Source organism: Bombina bombina, chromosome 3 (genome assembly GCF_027579735.1).
Source record: "Bombina bombina isolate aBomBom1 chromosome 3, aBomBom1.pri, whole genome shotgun sequence".
Lineage (NCBI taxonomy): Eukaryota > Metazoa > Chordata > Amphibia > Anura > Bombinatoridae > Bombina > Bombina bombina.
In genome coordinates this window covers 645,127,299-645,141,421 of record NC_069501.1, presented here as the reverse complement: position 1 = coordinate 645,141,421, position 14,123 = coordinate 645,127,299, and the positions used below count along the sequence as shown (strand labels likewise).

The window sequence follows — 14,123 nt, the reverse complement described above, 5'->3', positions numbered from 1 at the left end:
ACAACAATCTCTTGATTGATATTCTTGTTAGATACCACCTTAGGTAAGAACCCAGGTTTGGTACGCAGGACTACCTTATCCGTATGAAAAATCAGATAAGGAGAATCACATTGTAAGGCAGATAGCTCAGAGACTCTACGAGCCGAGGAAATAGCTACCAAAAAAAAAAAAAAAAGAACTTTCCAAGATAAAAGCTTGATATCTATGGAATGAAGAGGTTCAAACGGAACTCCTTGAAGAACCTTAAGAACCAAGTTTAAGCTCCATGGTGGAGCAACAGGTTTAAACACAGGCTTGATTCTAACTAAAGCCTGACAAAATGCCTGAACGTCTGGAACATCTGCCAGACGCTTAACTAGCTGACAATCCTTTTTCCAAACCTTCTTGGAGAAAAGATAATATCCTAGCAATCCTGACCTTACTCCATGAGTAACCCTTGGATTCACACCAATAAAGATATCTACGCCATACCTTATGGTAAATTTTCCTGGTGACAGGCTTTCGTGTCTGTCTTAAGGTAACAATAACTGACTCTGAGTAGCCACGCTTTGATAAAATCAAGCGTTCAATCTCCAGGCAGTCAGCCTCAGAGAAATTAGATTTGGATGGTTGAAAGGACCCTGAAGTAGAAGGTCCTGTTTCAGAGGCAGAGACCATGGTGGAAAGGATGACATGTCCACTAGATCTGCATACCAGATCCTGCGTGGCAACGCAGGTGCTATCAGAATCACTGATGCTCTCTCCTACTTGATCTTGGCAATCAGTCGAGGGAGCAGAGGAAACGGTGGAAACACATAAGCCAGGTTGAAAGACCAGGGCGGTGCTAGAGCATCTATCAGTGTCGCCTTGGGATCCCTGGACCTGGATCCGTAACACGGAAGCTTGGCGTTCTGGCGAGACGCCATGAGATCCAGTTCTGGTTTGCCCCAACGATGAATCAGTTGTGCAAATGCCTCCGGATGGAGTTCCCACTCTCCCGGATGAAAAGTCTGACGACTTAGAAAATCCGCCTCCCAGTGCTCTACACCTGGGATATGGATAGCTGATAGGTGGCAAGAGTGAATCTCTGCCCAGCGAATTATTTTTGAAACTTCTAACATCTCTAGGGAACTTCAAGTTCCCCCTTGATGGTTGATGTAAGCTACAGTCGTGATGTTGTCCGACTGAAATCTGATGTACCTCAGAGTTGCTAACTGAGGCCAAGCCTGAAGAGCCTTGAATATCGCTCTTAGTTCCAGAATATTTAATGGAAGGAGAGACTCCTCCTGAGTCCACGATCCCTGAACCTTCAGGGAGTTCCAGACTGCACCCCAACCTAGAAGGCTGGCATTTGTCGTAACAATTGTACAATCTGGCCTGCGAAAGGTCATACCTTTGGACAGATGGACCCGAGATAGCCACCAGAGAAGAGAATCCCTGGTCTCTTGGTCCAGATTCAGTTGAGGGGACAAATCTGTGTAATCCCCGCTCCACTGACTGAGCATGCATAGTTGCAGCGGTCTGAGATGTAAGCGTGCAAACGGCACTATGTCCATTGCCGCTACCATTAAGCCGATTACTTCCATACACTGAACCACCGAAGGGCGCGGAATGGAATGAAGAACCCGGCAGGAATTTAGAAGCTTTGATAACCTGGACTCCGTCAGGTGAATTTTCATTTCTACAGAATCTATCAGAGTCCCTAGAAAGGAAACTCTTGTGAGTGGGGATAGAGAACTCTTTTCCTCGTTCACTTTCCACCCATGCGACTACAGAAATGCCAGTACTACGTCCGTATGAGACTTGGCAATTTGGAAGTTTGACGCCTGTATCAGGATGTCGTCTAAATAAGGGGCTACTGCTATGCCCCGCGGCCTTAGGACAGCCATAAGTGACCCTAGAACCTTTGTAAAGATTCTTGGGGCTGTAGCTAATCCCGAGGGAAGAGCTACAACTGGTAATGCCTGTCTTAAAAGGCAAACCTGAGAAACCGATGATGATCTTTGTGTATCGGAATGTGAAGATAAGCATCCTTTAGATCCACTGTAGTCATATATTGACCCTCCTGGATCAGTGGTAGGATGGTACGAATAGTTTCCATCTTGAACGACGGAACTTTGAGGAATTTGTTTAAGATCTTTAGATCCAAAATGGGTCTGAAGGTTCCCTCTTTTTTGGGAACCACAAACAGATTTGAGTAAAAACCCTGTCCCTGTTCCTCCTTTGGAACTGGATGGATCACTCCCATAACTAGGAGGACTCGTACACAGTGTAAGAATGCCTCTCTCTTTATCTGGTGTGCAGATAATTGTGAAAGGTGAAATCTCCCTTTTGGGGGGAAGCTTTGAAGTCCAGAAGATATCCCTGGGATATAATTTCCAACGCCCAGGGATCCTGAACATCTCTTGCCCACGCCTGGGCAAAGAGTGAAAGTCTGCCCCCTACTAGATCCGTTCCCAGATAGGGGGCCGTTCCTTCATGCTGTCTTAGAGGCAGCAGCAGGCTTTTTTACCTGCTTACCTTTTTTCCATGTCAGGTTTGGTCTCCAGACCATCTTGGATTGAGCAAAAGTTCCCTCTTGTTTATTATTAGAGGAAGTTGATGCCGCACCTGCCTTGAAGTTTTGAAAGGCACGAAAAATAGACTGTTTGGCCCTAGATTTGGACCTGTCCTGAGGAAGGGCATGACCTTTTCCTCCAGTGATATCAGCAATAATCTCCTTCAACCAGGCCCGAATAGGGTCTGCCCCTTGAAGGGAATGTTAAGTAGCTTAGATTTTGAAGTCACGTCAGCTGACCATGATCTAAGCCATAGCGCTCTGCGCGCCTGTATAGCAAAACCAGAATTCTTAGCCGTTAGTTTAGTCAAATGAACAATGGCATCAGAATAAAAGAATTGGCTAGCTTAAGTGCTCTAAGTTTGCCAAGTATGTCATCCAATGGAGTCGCTACCTGTAAAGCCTCTTCCAGAGACTCAAACCAGTACGCCGCAGCAGCAGTGACAGGGGCAATGCATGCAAGGGGCTGTAGGATAAAACCTTGTTGAATAAATATTTTCTTAAGGTAACCTCTAATTTTTTATCCATTGGATCTAAAAAAAAAAAAAAAAAAAAAAAAAAAAAAAAGCACAACTCTCCTCGACAGGGATAGTAGTACGCTTTACTAGAGTAGAAACTGCTCCCTCCACGTTAGGGACTGTCTGCCATAAGTCCCATGTGGTGGCGTCTATTGGAAACATTTTTCTAAAAATAGGAGGGGAAGAGAATGGCACACCTGGTCTATCCCATTCCTTATTAATAATTTCTGTAAACCTTTTAGGTATTTGGAAAAACATCAGTACACACCGGCACTGCAAAGTATTTATCCAGTCTACACAATTTCTCTGGCACTGCAATGGTATCACAGTCATTCAGAGCAGCTAAAACCTCCCTAAGCAACACGTGGAGGTGTTCAAGCTTAAATTTAAATGTAGAAATATTAGAATCAGGTATCTTTCCTGAGTCATTAACATCACCCACTGACTGAAGCTCTCTTTCCTCAGCTTCTGCATATTGTGAGGCAGTATCAGACATGGTTCTTAAAGCGTCAGTATGCTCTGCATTTTGTCTCACCCCAGAGCTATCTCGCTTACCTCTAAGTTCAGGTAGTCTGGCTAATACCGCTGACAGTGTATTATCCATGACTGCCGCCATGTCTTGTAAAGTAAACGCTATGGGCGCCCTAGATGTACTTGGCGCCATTTGAGCGTGAGTCCCTTAAGCTGGAGTCAAAGGGTCTGACACGTGGGGAAAGTTAGTCGGCATAACTTCCCCCTCGTCAGATTCCTCTGGTGATACATTTTTTAAAGACAGAAAATTATCTTTATTGCATAAAATGAAATCAGTACATTTGGTACACATTCTAAGAGGGGGTTCCACCATGGCTTTTAAACATAATAAACAAGGAGTTTCTTCTATGTCAGACATGTTTATACAGAATAGCAAGCTTGGAAAACACTTTAAATCAAGTTAACAAGCAAATATAAAAAACGGTACTGTGCCTTTAAGAGAAACAAATTTTCTCAGAATTTGAAAAACAGTGAAAAAAATGCAGTAAATCAAACAAAATTTTTACAGAGTGTATAATAGGCTAACAGAGCATTGCACCCACTTGCAAATGGACGATTAACCCCTTAGTTCAAAAAACGGATCAAAAAAACGAAATAGACGTTTTTTTAACAGTCACAACCAACTGCCACAGCAAGCTGTGGCCCTACCTTCCCCAATAAACGACTTTGGAAAGCCTTTGAGCCCTTTAGAGATGTCCTATGGCATTCAGAGGGCCTTTGAGGGAAGCTGGATGTCACAGTTTGTAATTTTAACTGCACCAACTGTAACTTTTATACTACAACAGTGGAAATTGTTTCTAGTCAAAATTTAAGCCAGCCATGTGGAAAAAACTAGGCCCCAATAAAGTTTTATCACCAAAGCATATATAAAAATGATTAAACATGCCAGCAAATGTTTTATATTGTAAATATCATAAGGGTATTACCCCTGGGAGTAAGCATGATACCAGTCATTATTAAATCACTGTATTCAGGCTTAACTTACATTAATCCGGTATCAGCAGCATTTTCTAGTGTTTTCCATCTCTAGAAAAAATTATAACTGCACATACCTGATAGCAGAATAAACTGCACGCCATTCTCTCGCTGAAGTTACCTTATCTGTGTAATCCCCTCAGACATATGTGAGAATAGCAATGGATATAGTTACAACCTGCTAAGATCATAGAAACCTCAGGCAGATTCTTCTTCTATTTACTGCCTGAGATAAAATAGCACAACTCCGGTACTATTTAAAAATAAACTTTTGATTGAAGAAAATAAACTAGCTATATTTAACCACTCTCTCGTACAACGTCCTAGCTTGTTGAGAGTTGCAAGAGAATGACTGGCTATGACAGTTAGGGGAGGAGCTATATTATAGCTCTGCTGAGGGTGTCCTCTTGCAACTTCCTGTTGGGAATGAGAATATCCCACAAGTAATGGATGATCCGTGGACTGGATACACCTTACAAGAGAAATAGATTACAGATTATAGCTAGAGTAAAGAGTGAGGGAAATGTGTACACTATAATTCATGTAACACTGGAATGTCACTATATTGACTGGATGTTGATTGGTAATCTATTAATGAATCCTTTAGAATATAGAACGCTGCCTCTTCAGGATATATTTTTTCCTCATACTTTAACAAGTAGATGCAATACATAAAAATATATTGCAATCAATACAAGGTATAACTATTTTCTTATTTACAGAGTAGAATTGGTAACAATAAAATACACAGATATAGACAGTGTAACATTGCATCATTTAGAAAGCCTTGCATCTGAATAATTTTAACCTATAGGTTCCCAGGTTACAAGACTAAAACTAATGTTTTATCTTTGTACGACAATCACAATGAAACTGTATGGTGACCTATGATTGATATAATTAGTTATAACACAAACTTGTACTTACAAGAGCCACTCATGTCTTGAGGGTTGATGGACGCTTCTGCTGGATTAAAAGCCCCTGTGCGGAGCACATAGTCTGTACTGAGTGCCATTGTGTTAACCCAGTGAGCGTGACCTTGCAGTGTGCGACATAGCACTCCCTGTAATAAAAAAACCCAAATCAGACAAAGTAGGGTTGAAAGCAAGCACAAGATTCAGAAAACACTCTGGGGGTGACGTAGAGGGGAGGAGCTATATGCAGCTCTGCTGGGTGAATCCTCTTGCATTTCCTGTTGGGGAGGAGTTATATCCCAGAAGTAATGATGACCCGTGGACTGATCACACATAACAGAAGAAACACTGTTTATTTTAAATCAGATTAAGACTACATTTTTGGATGAAGGCTAAAATAAAGGAAAAACAAAAAGTTTTCATATGAAGCCCAAAAGGTCCTAAAAAATGAACAGTAAAATAAAATAATTAAAGGCAAAGGACATCATCTTTTTTCACTACAGTGGAATGTACTCTGCAAAGCATCAAAATGTCATATCACTAATAAATATTGTGTGTGTGTGTGTGCCAGATTGTCTAATTAAAAAAATAATAATACATATACACACACACACATATATATATACATATACACACACACATATATATATAAAAAATGTATATTTAGTAATTATAGCGCCTGTCCTTTTTTATAATTTCAAATGTTGCTCTGCCTGAACAAAGAGTATATTGCCATCTTGAATAATTGCTCACAGTGTGTTCTGATAGATCAAAGTGTCAGAGCACCAGAAGCAGCAAAATGCTTCACCTTAAAAAAAAGACAGTCTAGTCAAAATGAATCTCACGATTCAGATAGGGCATGCAATTTTAAACAACTTTCCAATTTAATGTTATCATTAAATTTGCTTTGTTCTCTTGGTATTCTTTGCTGAAAGCTAAACCTAGGTAAGCTCATATGCTAGTTTGTAAGCCCTTGAAGGCAGCCCCTCTCAGTGCATTTTGACAGTTTTGCAGCTAGACAGTGCTAGTTCATGTGTGCCTTATAGATAACATTGTGCTCCCTCACGTGGAGTTATTTAGGAGTTGGCAAGTCTTTCAAAAGAACTGAAACCAGGGAGCAGTGTGCAGAGGCTTAGATACAAGGTAATCACAGAGGTAAAAAGAATATTAATAAAAAAATGTTGGTTATGCAAAATTCAGGAATGGATAATAAAGGGATTATCTATATTTTTAAACAATAACAATTCTGGAGAAGACTGTCTCTTTTAAAAGGGACTTGACACCCAAATGTTTTCTTTCATGATTTACACAAAGCACGCAATTTTAAATAACTTTCCAAATTGTTATTATCTAATAGGTTTCATTTCTTTGTGTCCTTTGTTGAAAAGTATGCTTAGGTAGGATTATAAGCTGTTGATTGGTGGCTGCACATATTTGCCTCGTCGTTGGCTTTAAGCTAGCTCCCATTAGTACTTAGTACCAAGCGAATGAAGCAAATTACATAATAGAAGTAAATTGGAAAGTTGTTTAAAAATTGCATGAGCTATCTGAATCATGAAGGAAAAAAATTGGGTTTCATGTCTAAGTTCTGTGGGGTGCATGACTGGCTACACCTAGGTAACCTAAAGTGTGCATAACTACAATGTCCTTAACCACTGTGTTGCAACACACTATGCAGCAATAAACTGAAGTTAAGTGATTAAGGACATTTTTTTTTTTTTTTTTTTACAAGAACAACTTTGCATAAATATATTTATTGGTAATTTAAACCAAGATGCATGTTCCAAAACAAACATTTATCTTAGACGATTAGAAATCCCTCCAGTTATACATTCATGTAAGCGTTACCAGACTTTGGTTAAAGTGAAGGTAAAGTTCGCATCTTTCTAACTTTTCAAATGTAAGTAGCATTAAAACTAATGTGAGTTTAATTCATCAATTTCTTTAAAAATCGATATTTAACCTTTTATCCGCTTTTGAAAACTCTAATCTCCTTGTTCTGTAATCTGCCCGTAATTAATTTTTTTTTTTGGCAGCCAGGTCACGTTGTTCTATTATCCAATTATCTGTCTGGCCGCTAGGCGGCCGTCATTTGACGTCACTGCATAACTGTTTCATATGCGCATGCGTTAGATACACTTCCTGTATCTTATAAGCCGTGCTCGTTCCAGCTTTGCGCTTGCGCACATCGCCTTCATTCAAGCAACTGGCCCGAACGCACTTTGTTTAGCAACAATTGGCAACAGATGGTAATAGTATTTACTCGCGCAGGCGCAAATTGAGGTTGATGCGTAATGTGCGCATGCGCAAGATTGAAGAAAATCGAGAACGCGCATTTACCATACGTATAGAGCGGGTGGAAACGCTCTATACGTAATACAACCAGAAAGCAGGAAATAACTGGAGGGAGGAGCTTTAATCGGCCGGTCACGTAAAGAAAAACTGTTTATTTTATATTGATATATATAGTAATATGTAATACAAACTTAGCGATCTTGCTATATTTTGAACAACTAACACAATACTGCTTTCATTTCCATAAAACTTTACCTTCACTTTAATTGCCACTGAAAAGATACGGTCAGTCATTTTATTTGCAAAAAATAAAATCAGCAAAATAAAGATGTCCATGCAAATAAAGTAACTGAATCATAAAACGGAGAGGAACACAAACAAAACGTGACAGTATGGAAAGAAAAATGATAAATAACATTTTGCAGGGGAATAAAGACATTAAATGTTTTTTAGCCAATAGATATTTCCGCAATATATACTCACAATTATTTGGCCTCAATGATATTAAATATCCTGCCTCAAAAATGCAGACGGCGCTAGTAAGCTTATATAGATAACAAGAACAAAACAAATGAAGCCATGCTGCAGTATTCATACTTAAAAAGTGCAAAATAACAAAAAATATCTAGATATTCACATATGTCTACAGCTTTTGCTACTATCCAATACTGAAAATGTTCATCTATGAAGTACAGAATTTTAAATCAGATTATCATGTAAATTCAGCATCACATTTACGTTACAGTTTCCTGTTAATATACTAGAAGATATTTGTGCTGTGTGCATCATCAGAAATATACAAGATGCTCTGCAGTCTAGTTTTGAAAGAGCAATATCATGCAAAATGGTTAGCAACATGGCAACTTTCCAGTAAAACTCCATTTATGAGGGGAAGGCCTGAAACACATTTGCAAGTCATTTAAAAAATGAAAGGCTTAAAGGGACACTATACTCAAACATTTTCTTTCATGATTAAGGTAGAGAATACAACTTTAAACAATATTCCAATTTACTTCTATTACCTAATTTGCTTCATTCTTTAGATATACTTTAATGAAGAAATAGCAATGCACAAGGTGAACCAATCACTGGAGGCACCTATGTGCAGCTACTAAGCATATCTAGATATGCTTTTCAGCAAAGAATATCAAGAGAATGAAGCAAAATAGATAATAGAAGTAAATTAGAAAGTTGTTTATAATTGTATGCTCTTTCTAAATCATGAAAGAAAAAATAAAAAATTTGGGTTTCATATACTACAGTATATACGTTAAAGCAGCAATTCCATTATTAAAATATGATGGTTTAATTTCAAATGGCAGTATCAGTAAATGTGCATTCAACATTTTTGAGCCAATGGAGTGAATTTGCTCCAGTAGATTTTACCACAAAAATTCCAGGTCGATTACTGCTACAAATAATGTATTAACCCTTTGTGTGCTAATGATGGCTCTGAGCCGTCACAGAGTTTCCCACTCTGGTGCTAATGACGGCTCAAAGCCGTCACTAGCACTCTCCCACCTTGAGGGAGATCTGGGGGCTCCCACCCGCTCCTACCCCAGCGATCCTGCCTGTAGAGTGACAGGCATCGCCGGGGCTTCCCGTTTTGCATGGTGACGTCACGTGCAATAACGTGATGACGTCACTGCGCAACTTTATTTATACTTAACAATGTTAAGTATAGGAGCAGGGGGCATGCTGCTTAGAAGCTTGTATCTCAGGCATCTAAGCAGCTACAGACCCCAAAGACCCACCATCGGAAAGGTAATCACCTAACCTTTCCAACAGTGTAAGTCTTGGGGGTCTGAAAAAATAAAAAGTTTAAAAAAAAAAAATTGTTCAAAAAAATAAAAGAATAAAAATAACATTAAAAAATCTTAGCACCCAGGTGGCAAAGTGCTTAGCACTCAAAGGGTTAAAAGATACTGCAGTAAAGATTGTGGTCAGAATAATAAAAGGGAGCAAATCATTGTATAAAAAGAAGTAAAAGCTTTGTTTAATTAAGTGGCACTGCTACTTTAAAATTTATAGATCAAGATTGTCCATCTCTTTTCAAGGAATCCAGTCTTCTCGGCAGGGCATTTCCACATGCCTTGCGGTACGCTGGGCTAAGGGAGTCCAGTAAGGAATAAATCATCTCATGGTATGGATTATGTGACTCTTCATCTACATGATCAAAAAGCATTGCCAACCACCCTGAGTCCAGCATCTGTAAGCTCAAGGCAGTATCTGGTCCCTTCCTTTATCTCCACATTGTTGTAGGCCACATCCACAGCACAAGGTAAGCTTTTTGAAACAAACATATTACTAACGGCAAACAGGACATCGTTGACAACCGCCTCTGCTTCTAACCGCATATCTTTTACGTCTGTTCCTTCCAAATCTTTGAATTCTGAATTTGCCATTGGTGCTTTACAACGTCCCCAAAAAGACTGCAAACAATTTCTAAGCAGCTTCCGAAGCCCTTCCACCCTGCTAGATGTTTCTCCCGGGATGTACTCGATTAAGGACATTTTTATTTACATGGATTGTCTATAAAAAAAAAAAAAAAAAACCTAGGGAAACTCAGTGGCTCTGCCAGTGGTGTCCGGCTGCTGGCTAAAGGGCTGTGCACTTGTACTACCAGCCACTAGCTAGGTGCGTAAGAAAATAGCGAGCTTTGTGAGGAAGGAACACTTTTAATTTTAACAATTTTAGTTGCAAAAATTTGAATATATATATAACATAGAAACCCAGCACTCACCAGCTAGCTCACAGCTAAGATAAAATCACAACTGGAAAGGTTAGTTACCACATCTGGCCAAATGGGAAAGCTCAGGCACCACGTCAAGGTCCTTTCCATTGCCTGAGTCCCTAACACAGCCACACCATCATGCAAGCTCACAAAGCCAAACAGACTGAGAACAAAGAAGGGGTGCACAGGTGGATGTAATCACCCAGAGAAAATACAAAAACATGAAAGGGAACTGCACTCCAAGACCGGACCAGGTACACATCCTGTGACTCAGCAACATCCAGCCCTGGGTGCTAAATAGCACTCCAAAAAAGCTGTGATGTCACCAGAGCCACAGGCAGTTAACCCCAGTCCAGAATGGGTGCAAGAAACAAGGGGGATTACAAACAAAAAGTAATATAACACATAGAAACACCCAGCACTCACCAGCTAGCTCACAGCTAAGATAAAATCACAATTGGAAAGGTTAGTTACCACATCTGGCCAAATGGGAAAGCTCAGGCACCACGTCAAGGTCCTTTCCATTGCCCGAGTACCTAACACAGCCACACCATCATGCGAGCTCACAAAGCCAAACAGACTGAGAACAAAGAAGGGGTGCACAAAAACATCGAGCCCTGGGTGCTAAATAGCACTCCAAAAAAGCTGTGATGTCACCCATTCCGGACTGGGGTTAACTGCCTGTGGCTCTGGTGACATCACAGCTTTTTTGGAGTGCTATTTAGCACCCAGGGCTGGATGTTGCCTGGTCCGGTCTTGGAGTGCAGTTCCCTTCCATGTTTTTGTATTTTCTCTGGGTGATTACATCCACCTGTGCACCCCTTCTTTGTTCTCAGTCTTTTTGGCTTTGTGAGCTTGCATGATGGTGTGGCTGTGTTAGGGACTCAGGCAATGGAAAGGACCTTGACGTGGTGCCTGAGCTTTCCCATTTGGCCAGATGCGGTAACTAACCTTTCCAGTTGTGATTTTATCTTAGCTGTGAGCTAGCTGGTGAGTGCTGGGTGTTTCTATGTGTTGTATTACTTTTTGTTTGTAATCCCCCATGTTTCTTGCACCCATTCCTGACTGGGGTTAACTGCCTGTGGCTCTGGTGACATCACAGCCAGGGCTGGATGTTGCTGAGTCACAGGATGTGTACCTGGTCCGGTCTTGGAGTGCAGTTCCCTTCCATGTTTTTATATATAAAATGAAGGGTTCTGTTGAAACCAAACCATGGTCAGGTAAACCAACTAAAATTTCAGTCACAACTGCCAGGAACATTGTTCGGGATGCAAAGACAAACCCACAAATAACTTCAGGTGAAATACAGAACATGTGGTGTGGCTGTTTCAAGATGCACAATAAGGAGGCACTTAAAGAAAGATGGGCTGCATGGTCAAGTCACCAGAAGAAAGCCAATACTACGCAAATGCCACAAAGTATCCCGCCTAAAATACTCCAAACAACAGAGACAAGCCTCAAACCTTCTGGCACAAAGTCATTTGGAGTGATGACACCAAAATTGAGCTTTTTGGTCACAACCATAAACGCTGCATTTGGAGAGGAGTCAACAAGGCCTATGATGAAAGCTACACCATTTCTACTGTGAAACAAGGAGGTGGATCGCTGATGTTTTGGGGATGTGTGAACTACAAAAGGCACAGGAAATTTGGTCAGAATTGATGGCAAGATGAATGCAGTATGTTATCCAACAGAACGCCTCATTTTCCACTTGCCGATTTGCATTCTCAATTCCTTGGATATCTTTATATCCCTTTCCTGTTTAATACAGTTCAACTACCTTTTCCCACAGATCCTTTGACAATTCTTTTGCTTTCCCCATGAGTCAGAATCCAGAATTGTCAGTGCAGCACTGGATGAAAGATGCAAGGGTCTCTCAGGAGTCCAGAAATTCATTGACCTTTTATACACACACACACTAATTACAAGCAAACAGATCACAGGTGAGGATGGTTACCTTTAATAGCCATTCAAAACCCTGCGTGTGTGTGCGCATGTTATCAGGCCAAAATCACCAGGGTATGCAAACTTTTGATCAGGGTCATTTGGGTAGTTTCTGTTGTCATTATGATTTAAAAAGAGTAAACACAGTTGATTGATAATAAACGGCTTCAGCCAGACACGTGAGTGAAAGAAAAGTTTGTGTTTTATCATTCATATTCTCTGAAAAATGGCCAAGAAATCTTAAAATTCTGCCAGGGTATGTAAACTTATGAGCACAACTGTATATAAGCGATAGTTTTTCAAATATTGTACTTTGTATTACAGTGTCCTTTTAAGCAAGTTAAAGTAAATGTTCATGAATGAAAGCCCCGTTTTTAAAAATACCATTAAAAACAGGGGGAACTTTCATTCATGAAAGTTTACATTTCAGCCATTTTTATAAAATACTTACCTTTTCTTCCTTGCAAGCGTGGAACACCCGAGCAGCGATTCCCCCGCCCCCAGGTCGTCTCTTCTTTTGTCAGAAATTACGAATCTGGCTTCTTCCAATCACTGCGTGGCCTCAAGCAATGTTTGCTCGGGGGCGGGGGGAAAGTCGTTATTAGAGGAAGCCGAATTAGTCATTTCTGACGTAAGACGAGACGAACTGGGGGTGGGGGAAACGCTGCTCCGATTTTCCACGCTTGCAAGGAAGAAAAGGCAAGTATTTAAAAAAAAACAAACAAACAAAAAAAAAACGGCTGCAATGTAAACTTTCATGAATAAAAGTGCCCCTGTTTTTAATAGTATTTTTAAAAACAGGGCTTTCATTCGTGAAAATTTACATTCACTTTAACCAGATTTGTTAATTTCTTGAAAGTTAAAAAACACCCCCTTAAAAAGGGACATTAAACACAAAATAAATGCTAGATAGAATGAAGCATCCAAAGAATAGTCTGAGAATAACATGTAGATATATATATTTTTTAAAAGCTTCATTCGCTGTTTAAATATTGACAAAATAAGTGTTAAGTTTTAGTGTCTATAAAACAATGGGGTCTGCCATGTTGTAACTTAGGTTACCTTCTCTGCTGTGTCCAATTAGGGACAGTTATAAATAGGTCACTAGAATGTGCAGCCAATGGCTGTGAGAAAAGGAAGTGCAGAACACATATTCCAAACAGGAACTGAAAACCTCACAATATCAGAATGGAATTACAGGAAAAGGGCACAAAAAAATGAAAGTATATTGCAAAGTTGTTTTTATAAATATGATTTATGATTTTATATTACCATATCAAAGTGTAATGTCACTTTAACTGATTTGGCTTCTGAGTTCTGTTGAAAGGACATTTTTTTTATTTGTAAATCCAAATGTATTTCAAATACGACACAATGATTATATAGTTAACTTAAAGGGACACTGAACCAATTTTTTTTCTATTGTGATTCAGATGAAACATGCAATTTTAAGCAACTTTCTAATTTACTCCTATTATTAAATTCTTTTCATTCTCTTGGTATCTTTATTTGAAATGCAAGAATGTAAGTTTAGATGCCGGCCCATTTTTGGTGAACACACTGTTGTTCTTGCTGATTGGTGGGTAAATTCACCTACCAATAAACACGTGCTTTCCATGATACTGAACCAAAAAATAGCTTAGATGCCTTCTTTTTCAAATAAAGAAAGCAAGAGA

The 14,123-nt window shown here is 39.7% G+C and overlaps 1 protein-coding gene and 1 pseudogene across 2 annotated transcripts in view; both read right to left on the bottom strand.

Annotated features, from left to right (window-relative positions):
* NLE1 (notchless homolog 1) overlaps positions 1–14,123 on the bottom strand; it is a 48,484-nt gene that overhangs the window by 21,264 nt on the left and 13,097 nt on the right. For both annotated transcript variants that reach the window (XM_053707355.1, XM_053707356.1), the window contains exon 8: positions 5,488–5,623. In XM_053707355.1, coding sequence (XP_053563330.1) covers positions 5,488–5,623 — 136 coding nt within the window. The remainder of the gene's footprint in view (positions 1–5,487; positions 5,624–14,123) is intronic.
* Positions 9,764–10,282, bottom strand: LOC128651459 (GSK3-beta interaction protein-like; annotated as a pseudogene).